Source organism: Neoarthrinium moseri, assembly GCF_022829205.1.
Source record: "Neoarthrinium moseri strain CBS 164.80 chromosome Unknown scaffold6_Wmoseri_CBS_16480, whole genome shotgun sequence".
Taxonomy (NCBI): domain Eukaryota; kingdom Fungi; phylum Ascomycota; class Sordariomycetes; order Amphisphaeriales; family Apiosporaceae; genus Neoarthrinium; species Neoarthrinium moseri.
This window is the reverse complement of record NW_026055120.1, coordinates 304,058-324,971: the sequence shown is the minus strand read 5'-3', so window position 1 is coordinate 324,971 and position 20,914 is coordinate 304,058. Positions and strand designations below refer to the sequence as shown.

Genomic DNA, 20,914 nt, shown 5'->3' with positions numbered 1-20,914 from the left:
CATGTAAATTTGCGAGTTGGACCAAGCGAGACGTCCGTGTAGCTGTAAGAAGCGCGTAATTGTGCTCCATGCGAATTAATTCGTAATGGCCTATGAGTAACCATGCCTGAATTTGCTCGAGGTGAACCTCACCTGTGGTCCACAGTAGGTCTTGATCATTACCGTCCATTCTATGTAGCAGTTTCCTTGTGTAAATGTATAGCTTGTGACTTATATCTTGGAAATGGACTGAAAGTGTTGCCGCGAGCGTCCACATTGCAAAACGAAGGCAAATTCGGGCTTGTGAGGGCTCTTGTTGGTCGGCCCAGGAGAAAAAACTTCTCTTGTGGATCATCGGGGCAAAAGGATGGACTCTTTCAAAGAATACTGCATCCCTAAAGGTTTTCTTTGGTAAGTGAAGGGTTATTGGTTCCCGAGTGCGTTGATACTTACAGATCTGCTCTAGTCATCTCCGGGAGTGTGATTTCCGCCCCGTCTACTTCTGATGAGACTGTGGATCTTTGATATGGGGAGGCGCTAATGAATCCTGGAGATAGCGCCCCTTCCATCGAATCACTGGAAACATGACCCTCAGTCTCAGTATTCAGACTCGCAAGCCATGCGATCGAGTCAAGTTCCATATTCGTATTCAAGACCAAGCCATCGACTATCGAGTCGTGGTTCACCTCGATATTCCCAGGAGCAGTCTCATGCATGCTTGGAAGACCGCTGCTGCCTACGGTGCTACTATGGCTCCGTGTCGATTCGTTCATCTTGCTTTGGTCTTGCTCCGCGTGTGCTACGCCAAGTACTGCCCGCTCGGCGCTGCGGTGTGCTGCGAGTTTTTGCTCTAACGCAGCTAGATCTATGTCAGTTGAAGATCTCCTGCAGACTTGAGTTCTTAAGTAGCTGTACCAACTTGAGCTTTAAGGTGCTTCAGCTCCCCTTTCTTTGGTCCCCTCTTAGGCCGGTCCGTAATGAAAACGCATGGAGACTCGTTCCCAACACACCCTCCGCATCGAGGTCGAGCATGGTCACACTTTGACTTGCGGCGACGGCACTGCTCGCATGCCACCTCCATGTTAGCCCTGACAGCTATTACCATGACCTGCTGAATTATTACAGTGGTTCCAACGCCTTGTAAGGGTATATATTTGGAAAGATGAGAATTAAAATGCACTGACTTTATTCTGCCAGCCCTACCAAAGTGATGGAACTACCGATGTGCAACACTAAATTAGTGGATACACGGCAAGTGCGTGCATAAGGATGCGCCTTTTGTCCTACACCCTGGTTCTGCTTTTACTATGGTACATCAAATACACTCCGCGCAATCCCTGGTTCAAAGTAAAACGCCACCGGACGATGGTTTGGAGTCAACTGCGACGATTCAGGCTGCTGGGTTACGGGCTTCCATCCAACTTCTGGTACTGAGAAAATGCAAGTAAGGGCAAGTTGATATTATTGGAAGCCCGTGGCAGGTACAAAACCGGTATAACCGGATTGGAAAAGGTATTACACCGGCCTTGAAGCCAATTCCATGTATTGGCGGTCATGCAGCCCCGAGCCCTGACCCACACGTGTTCGAGAGGCATATGTTCCCCGCGTGGAGTAGGTAAACAGGCAGAACGTACAAGGCTATGCAACGTAAGTTCGTTATCTACCTTCTCCATGTCCCGCGTAAGCCGTCTCCGGTTCCTAGCTAAGCGCCAAGATTTGCAGCAACATCGACTACTGCAGAACTGCAAACCTGACATAACACCGAAAACTGATCATTTGGTAGTTAAGCGCACATCATCCCGGCCCCATTAGTGATCGAGCGAACACTTCGATTAGAGTTCACCCAGTTGAACTCTAATACAAGGCCCGACCCGTCCAACAAGCGAATTTGTCGGGGTATAGCTCCATCGGGATCTCTCATCTAACTCTAAATATCGAGTCGGTTTGATCATACGATGCCCTGAACAAAAGCACACATATCTTTCAATGCAATTGAAATTATAGTTCAAGCTACAACGAGCGTGCTGCCAGGCTAGTGAGATGTCCCCACAGCGTCCTTTCAGATCAGATTGTCATTGTTGATGGCGCCATATTAAGGAATGTTGAGTAGGTGTAACTTCTCGGCACTCGACTGGAACTCAAAATCGGACTTGATTCTTTATCGCCAGCTCGGCAGGGCTTGCTGATTGGACCAATGATTGACCACTTTTCAAGCCCAGTGGAGCGCCGAGAAGCTGCATTTTCCTGAATATTCATGGTATTGCGCGGTCATTTTCGGCTACCTACAGAATCGCCGTTCCGATCGCCCGCGATTGCAGATGGTGCCGCCGGTAGTCACACATCATGTAAGCGGCAGTTGCAAGCGGTACTCATGCACGGTAGTTACACGAAATGATTTAGACGCCCGCTCATTCAGTATAATCAGACCATCTGTTTCTTCATGTAACGAACCATATCAGCGTGTGCCGATTGATATTGTCCCCCATTGGAGATGTCTCAAATCAACTTCAAGCCCAACCTCGGACAAAACGGCGTTGAACAGGGGCCGATACAACCCCACAGTAAGTTGTGAATGATGCTGCTGATTTTCAGTGGAGCAAATGCTGGAATTGGGCACTGACGTAAGCTAATGACTGTCCACTATGAAAGTGACCTAGTCCCAAAACCTAGACAAATCCATTCATTTTCCTCTTAGATCTATTAGGCCAGACTTAAGGATTCTTCGTCGTGCTGTTCAGACATCTTGAAAAACACACTTAGAATTAGGTCTGTCAGATTGTAACAGTCGCTTCCGACTATCCCCCGAGTAACGAAACCCATTCCAAACCCCATAGTTATCAGCTTATTCTGATTTGCTGCTACTAATCTGGAATTACAGTCCGAATATATCATGTCACCAGGGGAGGGTCCCAAATAATAGATGCTTCCACATCTGTCCGTTCTTTACTGCAAGCGACACATTTTTTTCCAATCAGGACGCAAAACAAGCCAGGAACCACAATGAGAACATTGGCGCGTGAATTTGTCCCTCGACGTTTTGTCTTTCCTGTATTCTAGAGCATCGTCGTGGGAACGGAATTTTCCAGCCCAACGAACGCTTTTGACAGGACTTGACTTCAAGACAGCAGCCTTTATGCTGTTACTGAACTCGATCAGCTCCTGTACCGTAGCATCCGGCACCGAGTCCTCCAGAGGAATGGGTCCAAGAAGCTCAATGGTTTTACGCGCAACTCTATCGTACTCAGGAACCATCGAACCCCAGCGCCAATTCATTGTATAAACAGGGAAGGACTCAGGGGTCAACGTGAACGTTCCTTCAATATGGACAGGATCATAGCCGGCAATCGCACCAGCGAGGTATTGCCAGACACATGAAACTTGAGGACCAAGTCTTGTATCACGGAAGCAGAGATAGTTGAAACGGTTCATCTGATCAAGTGCCGGAATCAAGCGCTTGACGAAATCATCGTAAGGTGCCAAAGCCTTGCGAATTGACAGTTCAGCGCCCTCAGCGGTTTGCACAACCTTGATGATCTAATGTAGATCACACAAGCACAACATAATCCCTTTTACGAAATTTGGAAATATTTTGCGTACGAATTTTGGCATAGCGGACTTTCATTGACGGAATTTTTTGTGGCGCCTGTTTGTCTGCTTTGCCGGTAACGGCAATTCCCGAGTTATTCTCGCCAGAGCCAAGCCTATAACCGTGTTAAGACACTGTCCTCTTGGCACAATTGAATGTATAATGTTGTACCATTATAACTTATCTTTGGGCCTCTAATTGGTTCGGAATACATTTTTAAAAGAGAGGTGCTTGGAATGTGTGACACCAAGGCCGCTGCACGTGGCGCTGGGCCCCATCGTAACTAAGTTTACTAACTCAGAGACAAAGAGATCAAATAGAAGTCCTACGGTAAGCAAGTCCTTCCCATGATTATTCTCATATGTTACAATTCCACCTTGCAGAGTGGTGTGAAGAGTGGTGTGAATGACCCCTCTCATATATAAGGCCTACTGTAAGTCAGACATATCGAAATTGACAAGCACTGGAAAATGACGCGCACAACATACAATGGGACACGACTTATTCCCCACGTTGTGGATGAGGTCTCAGCTACTGAGCCGAATCGCATTGTGTACTCTGTCGCTTTATCTGCAGACATATCCAAGGGCTTCTACGAGATATCTGCCCGAAACTTTGCCAATGCCGTTAATAAAACCGCCTGGTGGCTTCAGGGCTTGATCGGAAGAAGCGATAAATTCGAAACAATTGCCTATATTAAACCACGTGGGTTTATGAGACGTCGCCCTTTGGGAAAAGATGTGCTAAGTGGTGCAAAAAGATGATATACGCTACTTTTTGATCACTCTAGCTTGTATAAAAGCTGGTTACAAGGTAAACTTCGTTGGACTTCATCACTGTTAGTAATCAATTAACCGTCAAATTGGTAGGTACTGTTTCTATCGCCGAATAATAGCAAGGAAGGTGCTGCGGCTATCATCAATGCAACCAGTTGCAGATTGTGGGTTCACCCGCAGGGACAACCGCGTGACCCACTTCTTGAAGAATTACGCCAGGAACATGACATGCATGTTCTTGAAATGCCCGAAGTAGAAGAGTTGCTAGATGCAGATACGGTGGCTCATTATTCTTACACTAAGAATTATGACGAAGCAGCTGCAGAACCGTTTTGTGTATTGCACAGTTCGGGCTCGACTGGCTTGCCGAAAACGATCACTATAACACACGGCTTAGTAGCTACAGTGGATGCTGTCCAGCTTTTGCCACCAACAGAGGGCGACCATGGATTTGCTCCTTGGACAACCTATTTGGAAAAGGGAGCCCGCATGTACTCTCCCAATGTTCTTCTCCATGTAATTCATGCTCAGATCACAATGTACACTATCAATATTTGCTCATTATTTTCAACAGGCCTCAGCGATCATTATGAATCTTTTGTCGACTTTTTTCTACGGCACACATAGCATCATGGGACCTGTGGATGTTACTCCAGATATGAATTTATTTGAAAGTCTCGCAGACCATGGGGAAATAGACGTTTGGCTTGTCCTACCCCAGTACGTCAATGAACTGGGTCAAGCTCCGGAGATTCTTCCCAAACTTAGGTCTTCAATAGTGATGGCCGTAGCCGGTGGTAAGCTAGTATTATATGTACTGAGAAGTGGGGCGTTGACAATATCATAGGTCCAGTAAGCCCAGAATCCGCTGCAGAAGTTAATAAGTTTGTCCGGGTGTTTAACTTGACGGGAACAACAGAGGGCTTCCTGACCGGGAATCTCCTCGTCGATCAAGATGATTTGCTTCATTTTGCCTTCCATCCATACTCGGGCTTTGATTTCCGAGAAGTAGAGCCCGGAGTCTACGAGCATTGGGTGGTTCGAAATGAGAGGTGGTCACTTTTTCAGGGAATATTTTACACATTTCCCAATGCCCAGGAGGTCAATCTGAAGGATTTATACGTGAAGCATCCGACAAAGCCGGACCACTGGTTATACTGGGGCAGGAGCGATGATATAGTCGCGTTGACAGATGGAATTAAGATATCATCTCACCCGCAGATATCGAGGCTACTATATAAGCACACCCTGCTATCAAAGAATGTCTTGTGGTAAGCTAAAGCAGAACGGTTGTGGTTCTAGTGAAAACTAACCATTTATGCAGGTTGGAACAGGCCAGAAGTTTCCTGCTTTGCTTGTCGAGTTGAACGATCCTGAGCCGAGTGATGATGCAGTGCTTGAACAGTTAGTAGCTGCCGTTCAGAAGCAGATTCAAAAGGCGGACGCCTTGTCCTTGTACAAAGGGTATCTACACAACGACTGCATCATTTTTGCAGATCGGGAAAGGCCTTTCGTACGCACGGACAAATTGACAATAAAGCGGCAAGCTACTCTAAACCTCTATCAGCAGGACATCGAGAAATTCTATATCTCTCGAGGAGACGAAGCTGGATGGGCTGTGCGTGCTCGATAGACGTCTTTAAAACCCTTCACTACCAAGAGGTACAATATCTGTGCTAGAAGGGAGTCAAACAAAACGAAGGTCATTTCAAGGAACCACTGCAGGAAAGAGAACGGACAATACTGGCAAAATGCCGCAAAGCCGAGTAGAACGTGACCATCCCTCCCCGCAGGTAGTAGAACGAAATCCGTTCCGTGCTAGTTACAAATCTAATCTACCAGTACACTTCCATGCATCCTATTTTCACTGACTGTCAAACTTGGTTTTGTTTCAGTTGACGAATTCGGTAACATAGACGCAACCACTAGGATGCCGTGCATTATAAGATGGGTTTACATCGGAGACAGAGCGGCACTTGGGGACCGTGGCTCCTAAGTTTCCTTGCCCGTGTCTTTGGGAAGCGCCGCAACATAAGCCCTCAAGATAAACGTGGACATTCTTTCTAGGCACATGGTCCTCAGATGACGTTTGGCCCGGCGTTCAGCAATGTTGCCATGAGGCAAGGGGGGCGCAGTCGGATTATGGGTTTCGACTATTAGCATTTTGTCTTCGGTAAGAACATCGCAATTATGAGTGGCTGCATCCTTCAAAGTTCCTCAGCGGCGCATACTGGACTGTGAAAGTCGCGGTGGGATCTCGAGGCTCCACCTTTTTCTATCATAGTGTACTCTTCTCAGCTCCATGCGGATCATCTCGCAGTCCGTTATCGTTTCTTTTTTAAGTGACAGCTGGATACCTCGTGCAGAGAGGACTTGGCGAGTCGGAACCTCCAGCCTGCTTTGACCACCATACCTTGTCACGAGAATTTGAGGTCTCACTTCCGATTGTTCGACCTGCCTAACGAGCTACGTCCCTACATATTGACCTATATGGGTCTGATCGCGCCTTTAAACAGGATCATTTGGGATCTTAAGGGTGGCGGATACCAGTTGGGGCCCAGGAACCTACGTGCCAAAACCGGCGCGAACTGTTCGGCTTGCCGTGAGGTCTACGACACTCAACAGGCATTGAATAGCCGTCAACATGGCCCTATGAGTAGCCTTCCTGGCTCCTCACAGGAACAGAAGGGACCTAGAGGATGCGGCTCAGTTTCATGTTCATGTTGGGTCCATTACACCTGTCAGTTCCTGAGTTGCAGTCACACGCAAAGCGAAGGGCCTTTATCCTGGAGCGTCGACATGAAAACCGCAGGATAAGATGTCAGCCATCACAACGTTGCCTGCATTTGTGTATGACACCCTCCCACGCCATTGTTTCTAGCCAGTCGCGCTATGCATAGCGAGTCACAGAGAGTTTTCTTCTCCCGGAATCTCTTCCTCGTCACAACTGCAAGAAACCCATTTGCCCTGCCTGGCCAGGAAAGCTCGCCCTTCCCCGGACGCAGCGCCGCAAGTGTGTTCCTTTGCGATATGGTACTTCCACATTCAAGCGCTCGGGCATCAATAAAAACATCTAGAGTTGGACTTGTTCGACTGCGACGAGGATTCCGCACAAGAGGATTGGCGTTTAGGCAGCGCTTCAAGCACTCCGACTCTGGCAATCAGTAAACACGGGTGGGGAGAGATAGAGAGGAGATGGAAAATTCTCTAGCGACAGTCCGAACTCAATTGGGAACTGCAGCCAAAAGCCGTGTAGGCAGAATGCTTCCCGCAAAGATTGCTATCATTGAGGGTGGTTGCATGCGTGTTCCAGATAACTGATTGGGCTGGCCTATCGTGATTAACCACGGCTGCTATCGTCACAGTCGGAAGTTGCACACCAGTTAAGGGTTTATTATTACCACGAAGATCTCGGCTCGGCTTCACGGGGAAGATGTATGGGGAACCGCAATAGGATGTGCTTAGTACCAGGAATAACTGGAGCGCTACGAAACAAGTCATGCCATGGTCACCCAGTTAGGTTGTAGATATGTCAACCCGTCGCGACCTTGACATATGAGTATGATGGCGATTTACGAGACATTCGCAACACACCGCACTGGTATTGGATTAGCTCGCCGCGATGCACGTTCAGGACGAGTAATCGTGTCTGTATGTCTTTCGTCGAGCGAGCATGAAAAGGCGTCGCCGTACAACGGCCGCTAGCATAGAGGTAGACTTCGCACTAGACTTTTCAGCGGGAGTGCGCACGTGAGGACTGACGGTTAAACTACCACTGATATCTACACGCTCGTGACGCGGTCGGGACAGCCGATTGCTCCCGAGAAGAAGAAACTTGGAAAAAGAATCCAAGGGTACTGGGTGTGTCATGAATGCGTGATGGTGCTAGGATCACGAGGTACGTTCGTGGGACTGGGCCTCAAGTGCCGTGCACCAATATCTGTTTGACGACAATGTTTGAGACGCAGCTGCAGCGAGCTTCAGTGCCAGGCCAGGCCCGATTGCCCCGTGCTGATCAGCCCTATCGAGGCGTCTGCGGAGACTGAGGGGACTGAGGGGACTGAGGCTCCCAAAGCAACAATGATCTCACTGTAGAAGCCGATTGGGCAATGCCCTGCCGCGGAGACGGTGGTTCGCTCACAACGAAGGATCGGGAGCCGATCCGATGTCGAGGACCCTGGATTCATGAATCACAGCGCTGCAAATCGATTCCGTTCACGGCCGGGCCGGTCCCCAGTTCTTCTGCTGTGCTCCAGATTTCTCCAGATTTACACCACCCAGGCGCTGCGAGCTCCGTCACAGGCCGATCTGGACTGGCTGACCTCGCTGGACAAAGCCTGGGACAGGCGGGCGACCAATCAGCGGGGCGCAAATGACAACAAGCGGTTCCGTTGAATTCTCTGGTACCCGCTGCGCTAGGCCGCCTTGGGCCCAAGGGGCAAAGGGTGTGGCAAAGGCCGCCAAGGCCGATGGGCCCCGAGCTCTGGGGCCAGCGCACATCCGGGCCAATGGCCGGCGGGCCAGCCAAATCGATAAGCCCTTTTTGGCCCTCTGGCAGTGGAAATTTTCGCGTCGGCGCAGGGGCCCGGGGGGTTCCAGGAGCAAACGAGGTGCGCGCTGGCCGGCAAAAAGGGTGCGCTCCTCTTAAAACCGCTCATCCCCGTCCACTTTTCGTCGCTCGTGCCCTGGCATTCCCCCATCGCCATATATCAACCATTCATTATATCAACATCGCAGAGTGCGAAGAATCGTCGTCTTTGTCCGCATCTTTCTGTTATTGCCAGGTTATTGTCAAGTTGCTAGATTTCCCACGCAGGCCTCGTTGGTGATTCACACACAAGAACCCGTCGCCTTTTCGCTAGGCATATCCTGTCGCGTGAGCCGAACATCCCCGGTCGGCATTTCGAGAAAAACCTAGAAAAGAACACCCGGCAATCAATCAGCAACTTCCAGCAGCTGAACTCCGACACCACATTCGACCTTCGCGGTCATCTCACACTCCCTTCTCTCCGTCAACCCTCCCTTCCCAAGCCGTCACAATGAAGGTCTTCTCCAACTCGGTCACCTTCAACTACTCCTGGGAGGAGGTTTCGATCGCCAACTGGCAGAAATACGGACCCTGGAACGACAAGTCGGCCCATGTCATCGCCGTCGACACCCTGAACCGCCATGTCGACCCCGAGACTGGCGTGCTCCGCACCGAGCGCCTCATCACCTGCAAGCAGTCCGCCCCCGAGTGGCTGAAGTCCCTGATGGGCTGCACCGAGACCAGCCAGGTCTTCGAGACCAGCTACGTCAACCCGGCCGAGCGGACCGTCACCATGGTCTCGCAAAACGTCACCTGGTCGAACCTGGTCAACGTCCAGGAGACTGTCGTCTACAAGCCCCTCAACGCCGGCCAGACCCAGTTCGTTCAGGACGCCAGGATAACAGCCCTCTGCGGCGGCTGGCAGCGAATCAAGAACAGCATCGAGGACACCCTCGTCACGAGGTTCAGGGAAAACGCCGCCAAGGGCAAGGAAGGCTTTGAGTGCGTGCTTGCCATGAGCCGTAGAGCGTTTGCCGAGGAGCGCGAGAAGGCCGCTGCCATGATGGCGTAGAGACGCTCATGTCCTGACGATGACACGAATCACACTCCGCACCCTTCACCACCCCGACATTGACGGGTCCGAATTCCGGACCTCGGTTGGCCGATTCCGACGGCATAGATCATTTCAGCATTTTGCGACGGCGTTCTAGAGGCATGGCATTTGATGATTTTTCCACACACAAAAAGTTTGGAGTTCCGGTATACCCGACAAAACTAGATGGCGAACGATGGCTGATGGGCGTCTCCCCACACCATGCTATGGCACCCGAAAGACTAGACTATTGATAATAGATGTTAGACATAGAGTCGAGACTTCTCGCATAATGCCAACTCTTCTCTGGATTAGAACATGACGATCTCTGTACCTGGTGAACTGTACACTGGCCACCTTCGTGTTATACTCTCTCTGCAGCTTTTGTACATTTTTCCTTGTAGTACATCAGCAACTTCTGGATATCTCGGTCCAACCCCCCAGCCTCGGCTCGCCCCTCGTCACCCAGTGCCCTGCTCACAAACGCCGCGCCCTCCGCGTACCGCTTGAGGAAGTACAGCTCCTCGACCGCGTGCAGCAGCGCCTGGGCCTCTTGCTTGGTGACGTGTTGGCCCAGCGGCAGTCTGATGTCCCTCCACAGCTACGGCGGGCAATCCCTGTCAGTGACTCACCCCAGATTTCATGCAACTTCGGGAGGAAAACATGGGCCACCCCGCGGGCGGGCATGAATAAACAAAACCAAACGAAATGAGGTCAAAGGGGAACAAAAAACAACCCGTAGCCACGTACCTCGCCGTTCTCCACCTTCACCGTGTACCCTTGCTTCACGGCCAGGAACTCGTCCTCGGACTGGGCCACGCGGGCGGCTTTGCTGGCGCTGGTCGTGGTGGTGGAGGATGTGGGCTCTGCGGCCTCTGGCGCGCTGTCGTCCTCCGGGTCCGAGAGGGCGATGCCGAAAAGGCCGGAGTCGAGGTCCGCCATCGTCGAGTCTAGTGTATGGCGCAGACCGGTATGAGGATGTCTGCCGCTCCCTCTTCTCACCCTTCTCTTGTATTCGGGGCAGGTCGGTCCAACATCGGCGCTGGCACGTGTGTATTTGCGCTCTAGTTTGGACAAGCCGAGTGTGGGGCGACTCCTTCCCGTCGATTACCTAGAGATGGTGTTTCCTAGCTGTACCGTGCGGAAACGGCAGCCCATCGAGGTGACCACTAGGAATCTAGGCATGCGACACCACAACCAATAGAGATCGAGGCCTCAAAGTCGTTTTTCGAACAGGACATGGACGGTACCCAATATCACCTTAATCAAGGTGGGCATATTATAGACTCTCATTCGTGTTCCCAACGAATGCGTCCTTAAAGCGGCATCTCCAATTTGCACTTGGGCCACACGCAGTCGAGAATTCGGTCAGGCAAGGAACGTTCAGCGAAACTCAACCAAACATAAACTCACATGCATCAATTAGTCTATTCCTACGGACAGCAGCGAGTTTGAGCAACTCATTGAGCATGGTAGTAATGAGAGGTACGACATAGCTAGGTTTGTAGCAGAGACGGTATGAGCTACATATTCATACTGTAAGCCAGTTCCGATGTCACAAGTCCGTAGTGGAGCATCGACTTCTGGGAGGGAGATATGTCAACCCGACAAAGGTCATAGCTAAAGAGGATATACCTGAGTTTATCTGGAATATCTTCGCTACCCTTGCTGCTTTATACCTCCAGGCAATCATGTTAAAAAAAAATTGCTTTGGCTACGGTCCATTTCGTCAGCATCTCGGGCCGTATGAAAGCAGGTATAATTTCATGGGCGCTCCGAATCGCTTTTGTCTTTTGACATAAACCACAGTCACCAAATGGAGTGTGTGGGTCTCGATACACTCATAATATCGAATTATAGAAGTACTGGACCTATGCTACCCCTGACCGTCATCAGCCGCAGGTAACCAAATCTCATGCACAGTATCATCAATCACTACAATCCAACGTAGACCAAACATGTTAAAGTACAAATATGGCTGTCGCCGCGATTGCCACACAGAATATCAACGAAGGACGTGGGCCACTACCCGTGCCTTCCGCACCCGTCGTAGAATTCTTATGACTAGGCCCACGACACACTATACCAGTCCAGATATCGTATGTTATATTCCAGGCCTTCTCATTCTTGGCCAACCTGTCTTTGAAACAATCTCCCAGCTTCTGCGATGCTTCGAGGCCCTCTGGTGTGCCCAGTTCCAGAGTGGTTAGGTTGCAGTAAGCCCAGCAATCGTCGTAGGGGCCTTCTCGCCATGTGCCAACCGGGGAGCCGCAGCATTCCTCCAGGATGTCAGACGTATTGGTGGATATCGCTATGCCGCATTGTTGGTACTGAGACAGGCCGGGCGGGTCGAACATTGGGCTGAACTGCGAGTTAACTGGGCATAATGTCTTGTTTCCATTGAGGTCTCGCGCCTGGAGCATGTTTGCGGCTGACTGTGGATCTTGATGTAGCAAGGCGACCTGATTAGATTTAATGTAGTATAGTAAAGGCAATTTCCTGATCTAGCGAGTTGACTATGTTGTGCTTTCAGAGATGAAATTGATGCCGCGGTGAAAGAGAACAAGGTCTCTCATATGGACCATGGCAAACCTGGGGGCTGCGCCACTTCAGAAGCTGCACAGGGCCATTGTGATGTAGTACAAACTGCAGCATATAGCCCAGCCAATCTTATGCCAAGCTCCGGGCCGCAGGATCACCCAACAGCAGGTTTCGGGTGTGCCGAAGGATCATCCAGCAGTTGACTGTTGGTTCAGGAATCCGGGGCTGAAGCGACCAGGGTCCTCTCTGTTTGCGCCGTTGGGTGCCATTCACGGCGTGCTCGCCCTTGCTTGATGCTGTCACAATGTAATCATTCCAGACAAACGCGCCAAAGCTTGCGTGGAATCTGCCTTGCCGCCGTGATACTGCATGGTACCTAAAGTGAAGAACAACGAGCAACCAACCGGTAGGTCGCGATAGATCGGCATGCAGACTAGATGCGGTCAGCGAGTAGTGAAGAGTAGACAAATACTGACAGCGCCTTAATGCCAATATTTAATTATTTTAAGTAGCAGTTATCATGTTGTTTCAATCTAGGCTGTTGCCTGATTGTCAGGCTTTCTGCGATCCTATAGCACGCTCATCATACCTCGTGATATCATCACACAGTCACTTGGTCAGCAGTAACAACAAGCTTTCTGAGCTGCGGGCCGATAGGTTCTAGGTAGTTAGGTCCAATGATTACATACAGCAAGAAGCTCATTTCGGCAACCTGATTCCCCTTTGGCTGGACTACATGCATGGACACACAAGTCCTAGTGAGATGGCCATGTTTTAATCTTGGAACATATGGGATGCTTGAAATCGCACAATGACAGCGTTCGTCATCCAATATATAATCAACCAGTATAATACTGGTTTTCAGTACGACATCTCTTAGGGTTAAAAACTACAGCCCACTCATGATATGCCGACTAGTTGAGTCAGTACTTAAGCACTAATATTTAGAGGTTAGTTAGGCATCTTGGAAAAAGTATCACGACAGCTCATGTAAGAGAGGACAGCAAGACCAAGTTGTCGTTCCAGCTAACATCATCGCAACTATCATAGAGCAAACTTCGGTCATCTCCGAGTGCTAGAAAACTATTCCTGATGCGCCATAAGGATTAAATATGCTCAAGGGCCTGGCTCCTGAATCGATCCTTCTACGAATCGCAGCAGGCGCAACTCCTTTAACACTGCTAGGGCAAAGATCACCTCTACTCATCCAGGTCTTGTAATACCATACAAGTCCTGAAGAATGCATGCGCCATCATGTACCTAGGTACATATCGTGAAGGTCCTGGGCTTGCCCCAAGCAACGGCACATTTCTTAGGATTCTGCTCTAGAAGAGGTCATATCATTATGATAATCCTCGCGAGACGCGATGAGCTACTATTTAGATCCGATAGAATCCACTACGACAATGGGGAAATCAGATGCAAGATGTTGACCTGTCGGCTTTCCTATTAAATAGGTCGAGGCCAGACATTCTCTTCGGAATTTTCTCCGAAGTCGTGCCCAACAACCATATATACCTTTCACTACAACATTTCACTTGAAAAACGCTTGACATGTCTTTGAAATATCTTCTACTTGCCATTCTTGTCATTACCCCTGTCCTCGGCAATCCAGTATTCATTGCAGCCGAAGACCAGATAGCTCACGGGGTGGCAGCAAGAAGCAACAAATGTGTAGATTCCCGTTACGCTACCGCTGACGTGGTAAGAAGCATCACAACTTCTTGAGTACAACTCAAAGTAAAGGAGCTGAACGTGTTGCAGGACTACTACGACTGTCACCACGCACACACCATGAACAAGGACAGGTAATGTTTAGACGGGATGCCTAACGAGGCGAACGACCGTAGCGGCACCGGCTGTCAAAGCTACTGTGAAGTCAAGGTGACCTACTTTCACGGCCAAGAAATCCCCTACAACTTCGATTGCCGAGCTGGTTCCCCTTGCGCCTTAACCAAAAGCGAGTCCGTTACCCATACAGACTCGTGGACAATTGAGGTTGGCGCCACGATCGGCACCCGTGATGACGGTTCTTTAATGTATAACGAAACTGGACTTATAGTCCGTGAAGATGTGGGAGCACCACTTAAAGGTTAGCACGTACTTCCGATGTTGCCTCTTCGTACACACAAGACTCATGCTGAGGTGCGCAGCGACTTTCAATATTAGAGCCAGCCATCAGTGGCAGGACAGTTATCAACACTTGGTGGGCTCAGATAGGGAAGCCCGACAATGAGAAAAGATGTGGGCATTTCCCTTGGGTTCCTTGGAAAGTTCGGTAAGGAACTTCCGCTTCTTCCAGCATCTACCACTGACCTAGAAGAAGCGTGTCTGCTGATATCCTCTCAGGTCATGCGGGACCCTGACTCGTGCCGAGGTGAAAGAAACTATAAAGCCAGTGGTATGCCCCAGTTTGGTGTGCCCTGTAAATGACATCAAGTCCTGCGATAAGACAAATCTCAGCACTACCGAGAACTGGTGTGTTGAGACGCAGGCCATGACCGACGACAAGACATCTCTGGGGACGGACATGTTCGTTGTGGTAGACTGTGGCACGAATGCCCCAACCCCAGACAAGCAGGACAAGATCTATCACCACCGTGGCGTGTCGGACACGAACTGGATAGAAAACCCCTCAACAGCTCGAGGTTAGAGTGTCTACTTTCTCAAGAAATTTGAGTGTTTTAGTTTAGTTGAATGAATTCGCCAACGACGAAATGTGAAAAGAGGTCACGGTGTCCTCGCCCTTTGATTCAACTAGAGAATTAAACCGGGGGTTTGGCGTCGCTTGACGGGGTTTTCTATACCACCAAATCTTGGGGAACCAACCTGCAGTCGATGCCCTTTATCTGATTTCACTGGCTGCCTCTTCTTTACGATGCTCCAGAAACAACCACGCGTTAGAGAAGCCAGTGATTAGACCACAACACGTCAGAATGATTTATGGTCCTTAAAACTCATGTTGCAGTGTGATTGGGTTTTCTTTCAGCTGAATTAAACCTCTATGCTCACCTCGACGGCCCTGAGGCGGCCTTTGTCCCACTCAGCCTCGGGATTGTATTGAAGTATCTCTCCCGCCTCATCAATATTGTACCATAGCTCCATCTTGATCCTTTATTTATCAGCTGACTGATGGCCCGCACCATGCCGCTCTCGCACATCCTTGGATTCCTCGGCCAACGGCCACATCTTATTGACGCCGTAGTTGATGACGCCAGGCTTCCGTGTGGCGCTGCACGAGCCGGGGAAGATTAAGTCCTTGACATCGGGGCAGGCGGGCGGACTGCTCCTGCAGGGGCTGGGTTGTTTTGAAATTGATTGAACGAACGACGAAGTCTGGACACATATCTTCTTGCGCTGGTCACCGTGGCTGCGCAGTAGAACACGAAGGATGGATTGGACTGTGAGAAACACTTCGAGACGTGAGAAACCTTCCTTACCTTATGCCCTCTTTACGACACGTGCCAACGGTTGGTTACTGCGTTAGCTCTGCCGCGGTGGCCTTCCGGTGCATGGCTCTCAGTGATTCAGTGCTGTAACTGCCAGGTAGACCGCAGCCTACGGTGACAAGAAATGACTATAAAAACGGTTTGAGTAATATATGCTGTATACAGTCGGGATGAAGCCCGTGCCAGCTCCTTGATCGATGGCATTATAGCCGCCGACCGATTGTTCTATCTTAAAAAGGTGGCATGTAATGCAAGACGAGCGATTGGTCTTATATTAGCAGTTGGGCTTTTCGGCTCATTAGAGGTATAGCATCCAACCTTGATCACGTATGAACGTTAAAGCCTATATGGTGTACTTGTGATTATCAATAAACCCGCATCTGCCACATTTCTATGACATTTTTATATAAGGCAAATATGGTGCCTCATGAAACCAACCGAATGCGGTAGTTTGAGTTGGTTGGTTGTACGAGAGACGTAGCCATTCCACGAGGGTTGAAGCATTCGTGTCCAAGTGCTCTTTGTACGACTACAAATTAAGTGTACGAAAAGCTGTATCGGGATACGATGTCCCAGAATTGACGTTATGGTACGTGTCATAATAGAAGGTGCTAAGTGAACGAGACCTTTGGCAATCGTTTAAAATTGCCCGAATCCGAAGAGCAAGTAATCATAGGGTACATGATTAACCTGTATCCGCGGTCGTCAAACTGTATGTGTGACCTCCGTTAAGGCTATGTTCGTAACAAGGAGCATTTGTGAGAATGCAGGTCAGCGTCGCTTACCTAGAATCGCAGCCAGCTTGACTAAAAAGCGTGATCTACCAGACATTTCTGAGCAAGGGTGGATGGAGCACAGACATGCATAGTACCGCTAGCACTTGACAGTGCGGGGGCTGCGGTTTTGCCAAACTTGGCAAAACGTATTCTAGCCAGTAGAAAGCCTATGCCCCGCTTAGCTTTAGACAGCTTAGAAGCACTTATTTGAAAGTCGCTTCAGCCTTTGTCTTTCTTCTTCTTCTTCCTCAAATATCATTTACTGGGACCCACGCGTAGAGAAACCCGATCGAACTTCCCGGCACCCTGCCATTCCAGCCTAGAAACTTCTTGCTCGCGAGCGCTGTGCGCCTAATGTCTGGTATAGATAGCCCCTTCCAATGGCGACTAAGCATACCCGAAGCCTGCCAGCCTCATCCCAAAAGCCACCCGCAGGGCTGGCAAGGGTTCTGAACTCAGAAGACAACCACGATTCAGCCTATATCTCAAGTACGGATGTATCCAGCAAGCGTGGGTTATACTCCCTTGGACTGAGGTGTTTAGTAGCTTATCATTCGACTATAGACACAACTGCAGACTCGGGGATTGGAGTTCATGCCACCGAGCCTTTGTCAAGGAAGCCCGATCCTTTGAACCTGCCGAACACTGAATTAATCGTTCCACATGGACCTTTGAAAACGCCACCTGTCGTGCTCCCAAACACGGTGCGCGACCACACAACCGACCAGCTCGCGCCCGGCGGAGACGAGTACCTGCCGCGTGTGGTAGACGAAGCTGGCGAGAAAAAGGTAACGCCAAATGGTTGTTTGCTTGGCAACCGCGAGTACCGCTGTAAAACTTTCCTGGTGCCTAATCGGGGCGATAAGCTATTTATGCTAGCGGCCGACTGCGCCAAAGTCCTTGGCTATAGGGATAGCTATCTCATGTTCAACAAGAACAGGTCACTCTATAGGATCATTACAAATCAATTCGAAAAGGATAATTTGCTGAACCAAGAAATCCTTCCGATTTCGTACCGATCCCGACAGATTGCCATCGTCACGGCACGATCCATGTTCCGACAATTTGGAAGCCGAGTCATCGCCAACGGTCGCAGGGTAAAAGATGACTACTGGGAAGGGAAAGCTCGCAGCCAAGGCTTTACCGAAGCGGACCTGGCGGGTGGGACGAGACCATCGGCTTTCATGGCGCGTGAGATTGTTAACCCCGGTGATGGAGTCCATACTTACGACTATAATCTAGGCAGCAACTCTGGCGAAATAGTTGATACTGAACCCCTAGACCAGGTTCATGGCCTTGCGGGATCTCGCCCTCTTTATCCACGATCTATGGGAGCTCCAATTTCAGACTTGAACGACGACCGCGAGAAAGATTATAACCCACACCACGGCGTTACAGGTCGTGCTCATAAGGAATTCAGTGCCTTGTCTGAGACCTATGATGAGGCCCACTATGCTGCTGATTTCAGTCGTTCCTCTAGTTTTGAGATACGGAGGAGCTACATGCAGAACCTGTGGCAGAGAACGGTTGGGCAACCTACCACATCACCTGTTGGTGATTCGAAGTTGCAGCTAGCTCACTCCTATATACCAATTAACCATGGTCCAACTAGTAGTGTGCCTCCAGCGCAGTCTCAGGATCTCCTAGGGCAGGGAATCTTGGAAGGTAAGCATCTCACTAAACACAAATCATTTCTTGTCGACGTCAGCTATACAACGGATGAGGAAGAAACTCCCAGACAAGATGCTGTTTCCTAGGATACGCCTCAGTGTGTATCTACATTGGCTGACAGATATCTAGGAAGCAGGCAGGCGGCAGAAGGCATGGCAGGCAGTCCAGGTCGTCGAATACACACGTCTACACTTCGAAAAGCCATGCATTATACTGTGCAGCACGATCCTCTTCATGTATCGCAAGAAGAGTCGCCCACTTCTGATAGGGTCAAAGGAAAAGACTCCAAAGAGATACAGGGTCCCACGTCACATGGTCCCACACCAAATGAACACACTGGGAAGGATAGCACATATACTCCTATAAGCAGAGGTGGAATTCACTCTTACTGCAATTCGTCGGATGAAGAAGCGAGTACATCAGATCCCAGTGAGAGCACTTCGGATGAAACGCAAAGAAGGTTGAATTCGCAAATCGTGGATTCTATAATGCGCAGCTTATGTGCTGCCATTGACAGGAAGGTGACTGAGTTCCGTAATAGAGGGGCAGACAGCAATGGTCAGGCGTCGGGCTCTGACGATCAAATAAACATAAATGAGTCAGGGTCGGCCACCATGACCACCACTGAAGGTAGAGGTCGTGCATCTAACAATACCACTAGCAAGCGGCGAAGGGGGCAAGAAAAGCAAGATGACGATGAAAGCGACCATGAATCAAGTAACAAGAGAGCTAAGGAAATACCGAGGGATAGGCGCGAGGTATACACCGAGAGGAGGTTTGCCTGTCCGTACTTCAAAAGAAATCGTCGAAAGTATCGCCAATGGACTGGCTGCCCCGGGCCAGGTTGGGACGAAGTTCACAGAGTCAAGTGCGTAAGTAATCCGTGAAGTGTAGGATTTTGTACTCACAAAAAGCTTAGAGGTCACCTGTACCGACGCCACGCGCTTCCCTCTCAATGCCCTCGATGCTGGGAGCCATTTAAGTCGAAAAATTCCCTGAATGGACATCTCCAGAAAGAGCCTCCATGTGCGGTGCAGCAAAACCTCACTGTATTAGACGGATTTACAGAGGAGCAAGAGAAACGCCTTCGGAGTAGGAAGAGGCTCAGCCCCGAAATGACAGAAGAGCAGAAGTGGAACCATATCTACGACATTCTGTTTCCTGATGACGATCCCATCTTGAGACCTAGCCCCTGTAAGACGAGCTCAACCACACGACCATGGGATCTGCTGACCACACGCTACAGATTATGATGATGATGATGACGATGAGAGGCGTTGCGGTCGCCCAGATGACCTTGGTGGCTTCGAGGGGTTCGCTCGCTTCGTCCGTCGCGAACTACCTGGCCTTGTGCGGCGCGAGCTCGAAATCCTCTTTCAAGACGATTTGTACGGCCTGGGAGAAAGAGTGCGACCGCAATTACAAAAAATCATACTTGATTTTCAACCGCGGCTTATGCAATTATACCAAGAGCACCAAGACGTACCAGAGCAAGCCCCAGCACCGGAATTTCCGGCCTCGCGAACGTCAATTGCTAACAATACTACCATGCAAGGCGCTGGTGACGAGCATGTAGGCCAACAATTGACAGCGACTTCACTTGCTGCCGTTGGCGGGGACTTCTGGGAGCTTAATAGTTGGCAAGAGACCCTTGGCGTCAGAGAAGGTCACGATCTCACGCCCCCAGGGTCTATTCCTGACGAGCACCTACCAGACGCTGGCGCTTTGTTCGATTTCGATGATGCTCTAGATGGTTTATTTCGGCTCCCTCCGCAATCATCGGCCATTGAGTCAAAGCATTATTAGATATTTCAGGCGGGTTGTTGTACGGCGACTCTACCAAGGAGGTCTCAGTACAGAACTTGATATGAGCAAACCAATCACCAAGCTGGTTTCCTATTAGCCTCATACACGATAGAAAGTTTTCTTTTTCAAGCTCCATTGACCCATAATTCTTGGGAACTCTGTACAGAATATGCCAAGCAAATAACGTTCTCAATTTACCAATTTATATCACAACCCCAAAAATCGATAAAGTATTTGGGTCCGATAGTTTTACTTGGTGAATGACTTGGATCTTAGCACCTGGCAGCCCATCAACGCAATCTATAGATCGTCAGGGGCTTGACTTGCATAAGCGCCCGAAATAAGCCTACCGAGCCTACCTTATTGTACATATACCCGCCCTGGCCGGGGGTTGGGGCCTGATGCCCCTCTAAATTACACCGCGCAAGCAACTTTCACTTTTCCAATGGACTTCGCGCAATCTCGTAGTCGGCTGGTGAGCAGCAAATTACGCGCCTCGTGTGATCGATGTCTCGAGACCAAAGTGAGGTGTGGCCAAGAGAAGCCTGATTGCTGTCGATGTGCCAGGAAGGGCCTGTCGTGCACCTACAGCCCACTGAAACGCATTGGGAGACCCCGGAAGGACGACGCTGTTGCAACGTACAGGAACCGCGAACAGCCTCTGCGTGCTCACTAGCCGCCGTGCCCCACGGGGTGCCAGGCTCACAAC

The 20,914-nt window shown here is 49.9% G+C and overlaps 5 protein-coding genes across 5 annotated transcripts; 3 read left to right on the top strand and 2 right to left on the bottom strand.

The window, feature by feature from the left end:
* Positions 1–4,035: 4,035 nt before the first annotated feature.
* Positions 4,036–5,974, top strand: JN550_002666 (uncharacterized protein; the record flags this gene model as incomplete). The annotated part of the gene is made up of 6 exons (XM_049313987.1): positions 4,036–4,270; positions 4,326–4,378; positions 4,435–4,857; positions 4,916–5,138; positions 5,189–5,379; positions 5,666–5,974. The coding sequence occupies 6 exons, from the start codon at positions 4,036–4,038 to the stop codon at positions 5,972–5,974; spliced, it is 1,434 nt and encodes a 477-aa protein (XP_049175191.1).
* A 3,406-nt stretch (positions 5,975–9,380) lies between these two features.
* Positions 9,381–9,941, top strand: JN550_002665 (uncharacterized protein; the record flags this gene model as incomplete). Its single annotated transcript, XM_049313985.1, has 1 exon — positions 9,381–9,941. One exon carries the CDS (start codon positions 9,381–9,383, stop codon positions 9,939–9,941), a length of 561 nt encoding a protein of 186 aa, XP_049175190.1.
* Positions 9,942–10,326: 385 nt separating this feature from the next.
* On the bottom strand, positions 10,327–10,904 carry JN550_002664 (uncharacterized protein; the record flags this gene model as incomplete). The annotated part of the gene is made up of 2 exons (XM_049313984.1): positions 10,327–10,563; positions 10,713–10,904. The coding sequence occupies 2 exons, from the start codon at positions 10,902–10,904 to the stop codon at positions 10,327–10,329; spliced, it is 429 nt and encodes a 142-aa protein (XP_049175189.1).
* A 1,019-nt stretch (positions 10,905–11,923) lies between these two features.
* JN550_002663 (uncharacterized protein) lies at positions 11,924–12,385 on the bottom strand (the record flags this gene model as incomplete). Its single annotated transcript, XM_049313983.1, has 1 exon — positions 11,924–12,385. The coding sequence occupies one exon, from the start codon at positions 12,383–12,385 to the stop codon at positions 11,924–11,926; it is 462 nt and encodes a 153-aa protein (XP_049175188.1).
* Positions 12,386–17,108: 4,723 nt separating this feature from the next.
* Positions 17,109–20,205, top strand: JN550_002662 (uncharacterized protein; the record flags this gene model as incomplete). Its single annotated transcript, XM_049313982.1, has 5 exons — positions 17,109–17,217; positions 17,293–18,393; positions 18,568–19,271; positions 19,413–19,593; positions 19,691–20,205. 5 exons carry the CDS (start codon positions 17,109–17,111, stop codon positions 20,203–20,205), a joined length of 2,610 nt encoding a protein of 869 aa, XP_049175187.1.
* Between the last annotated feature and the right edge of the window lie 709 nt (positions 20,206–20,914).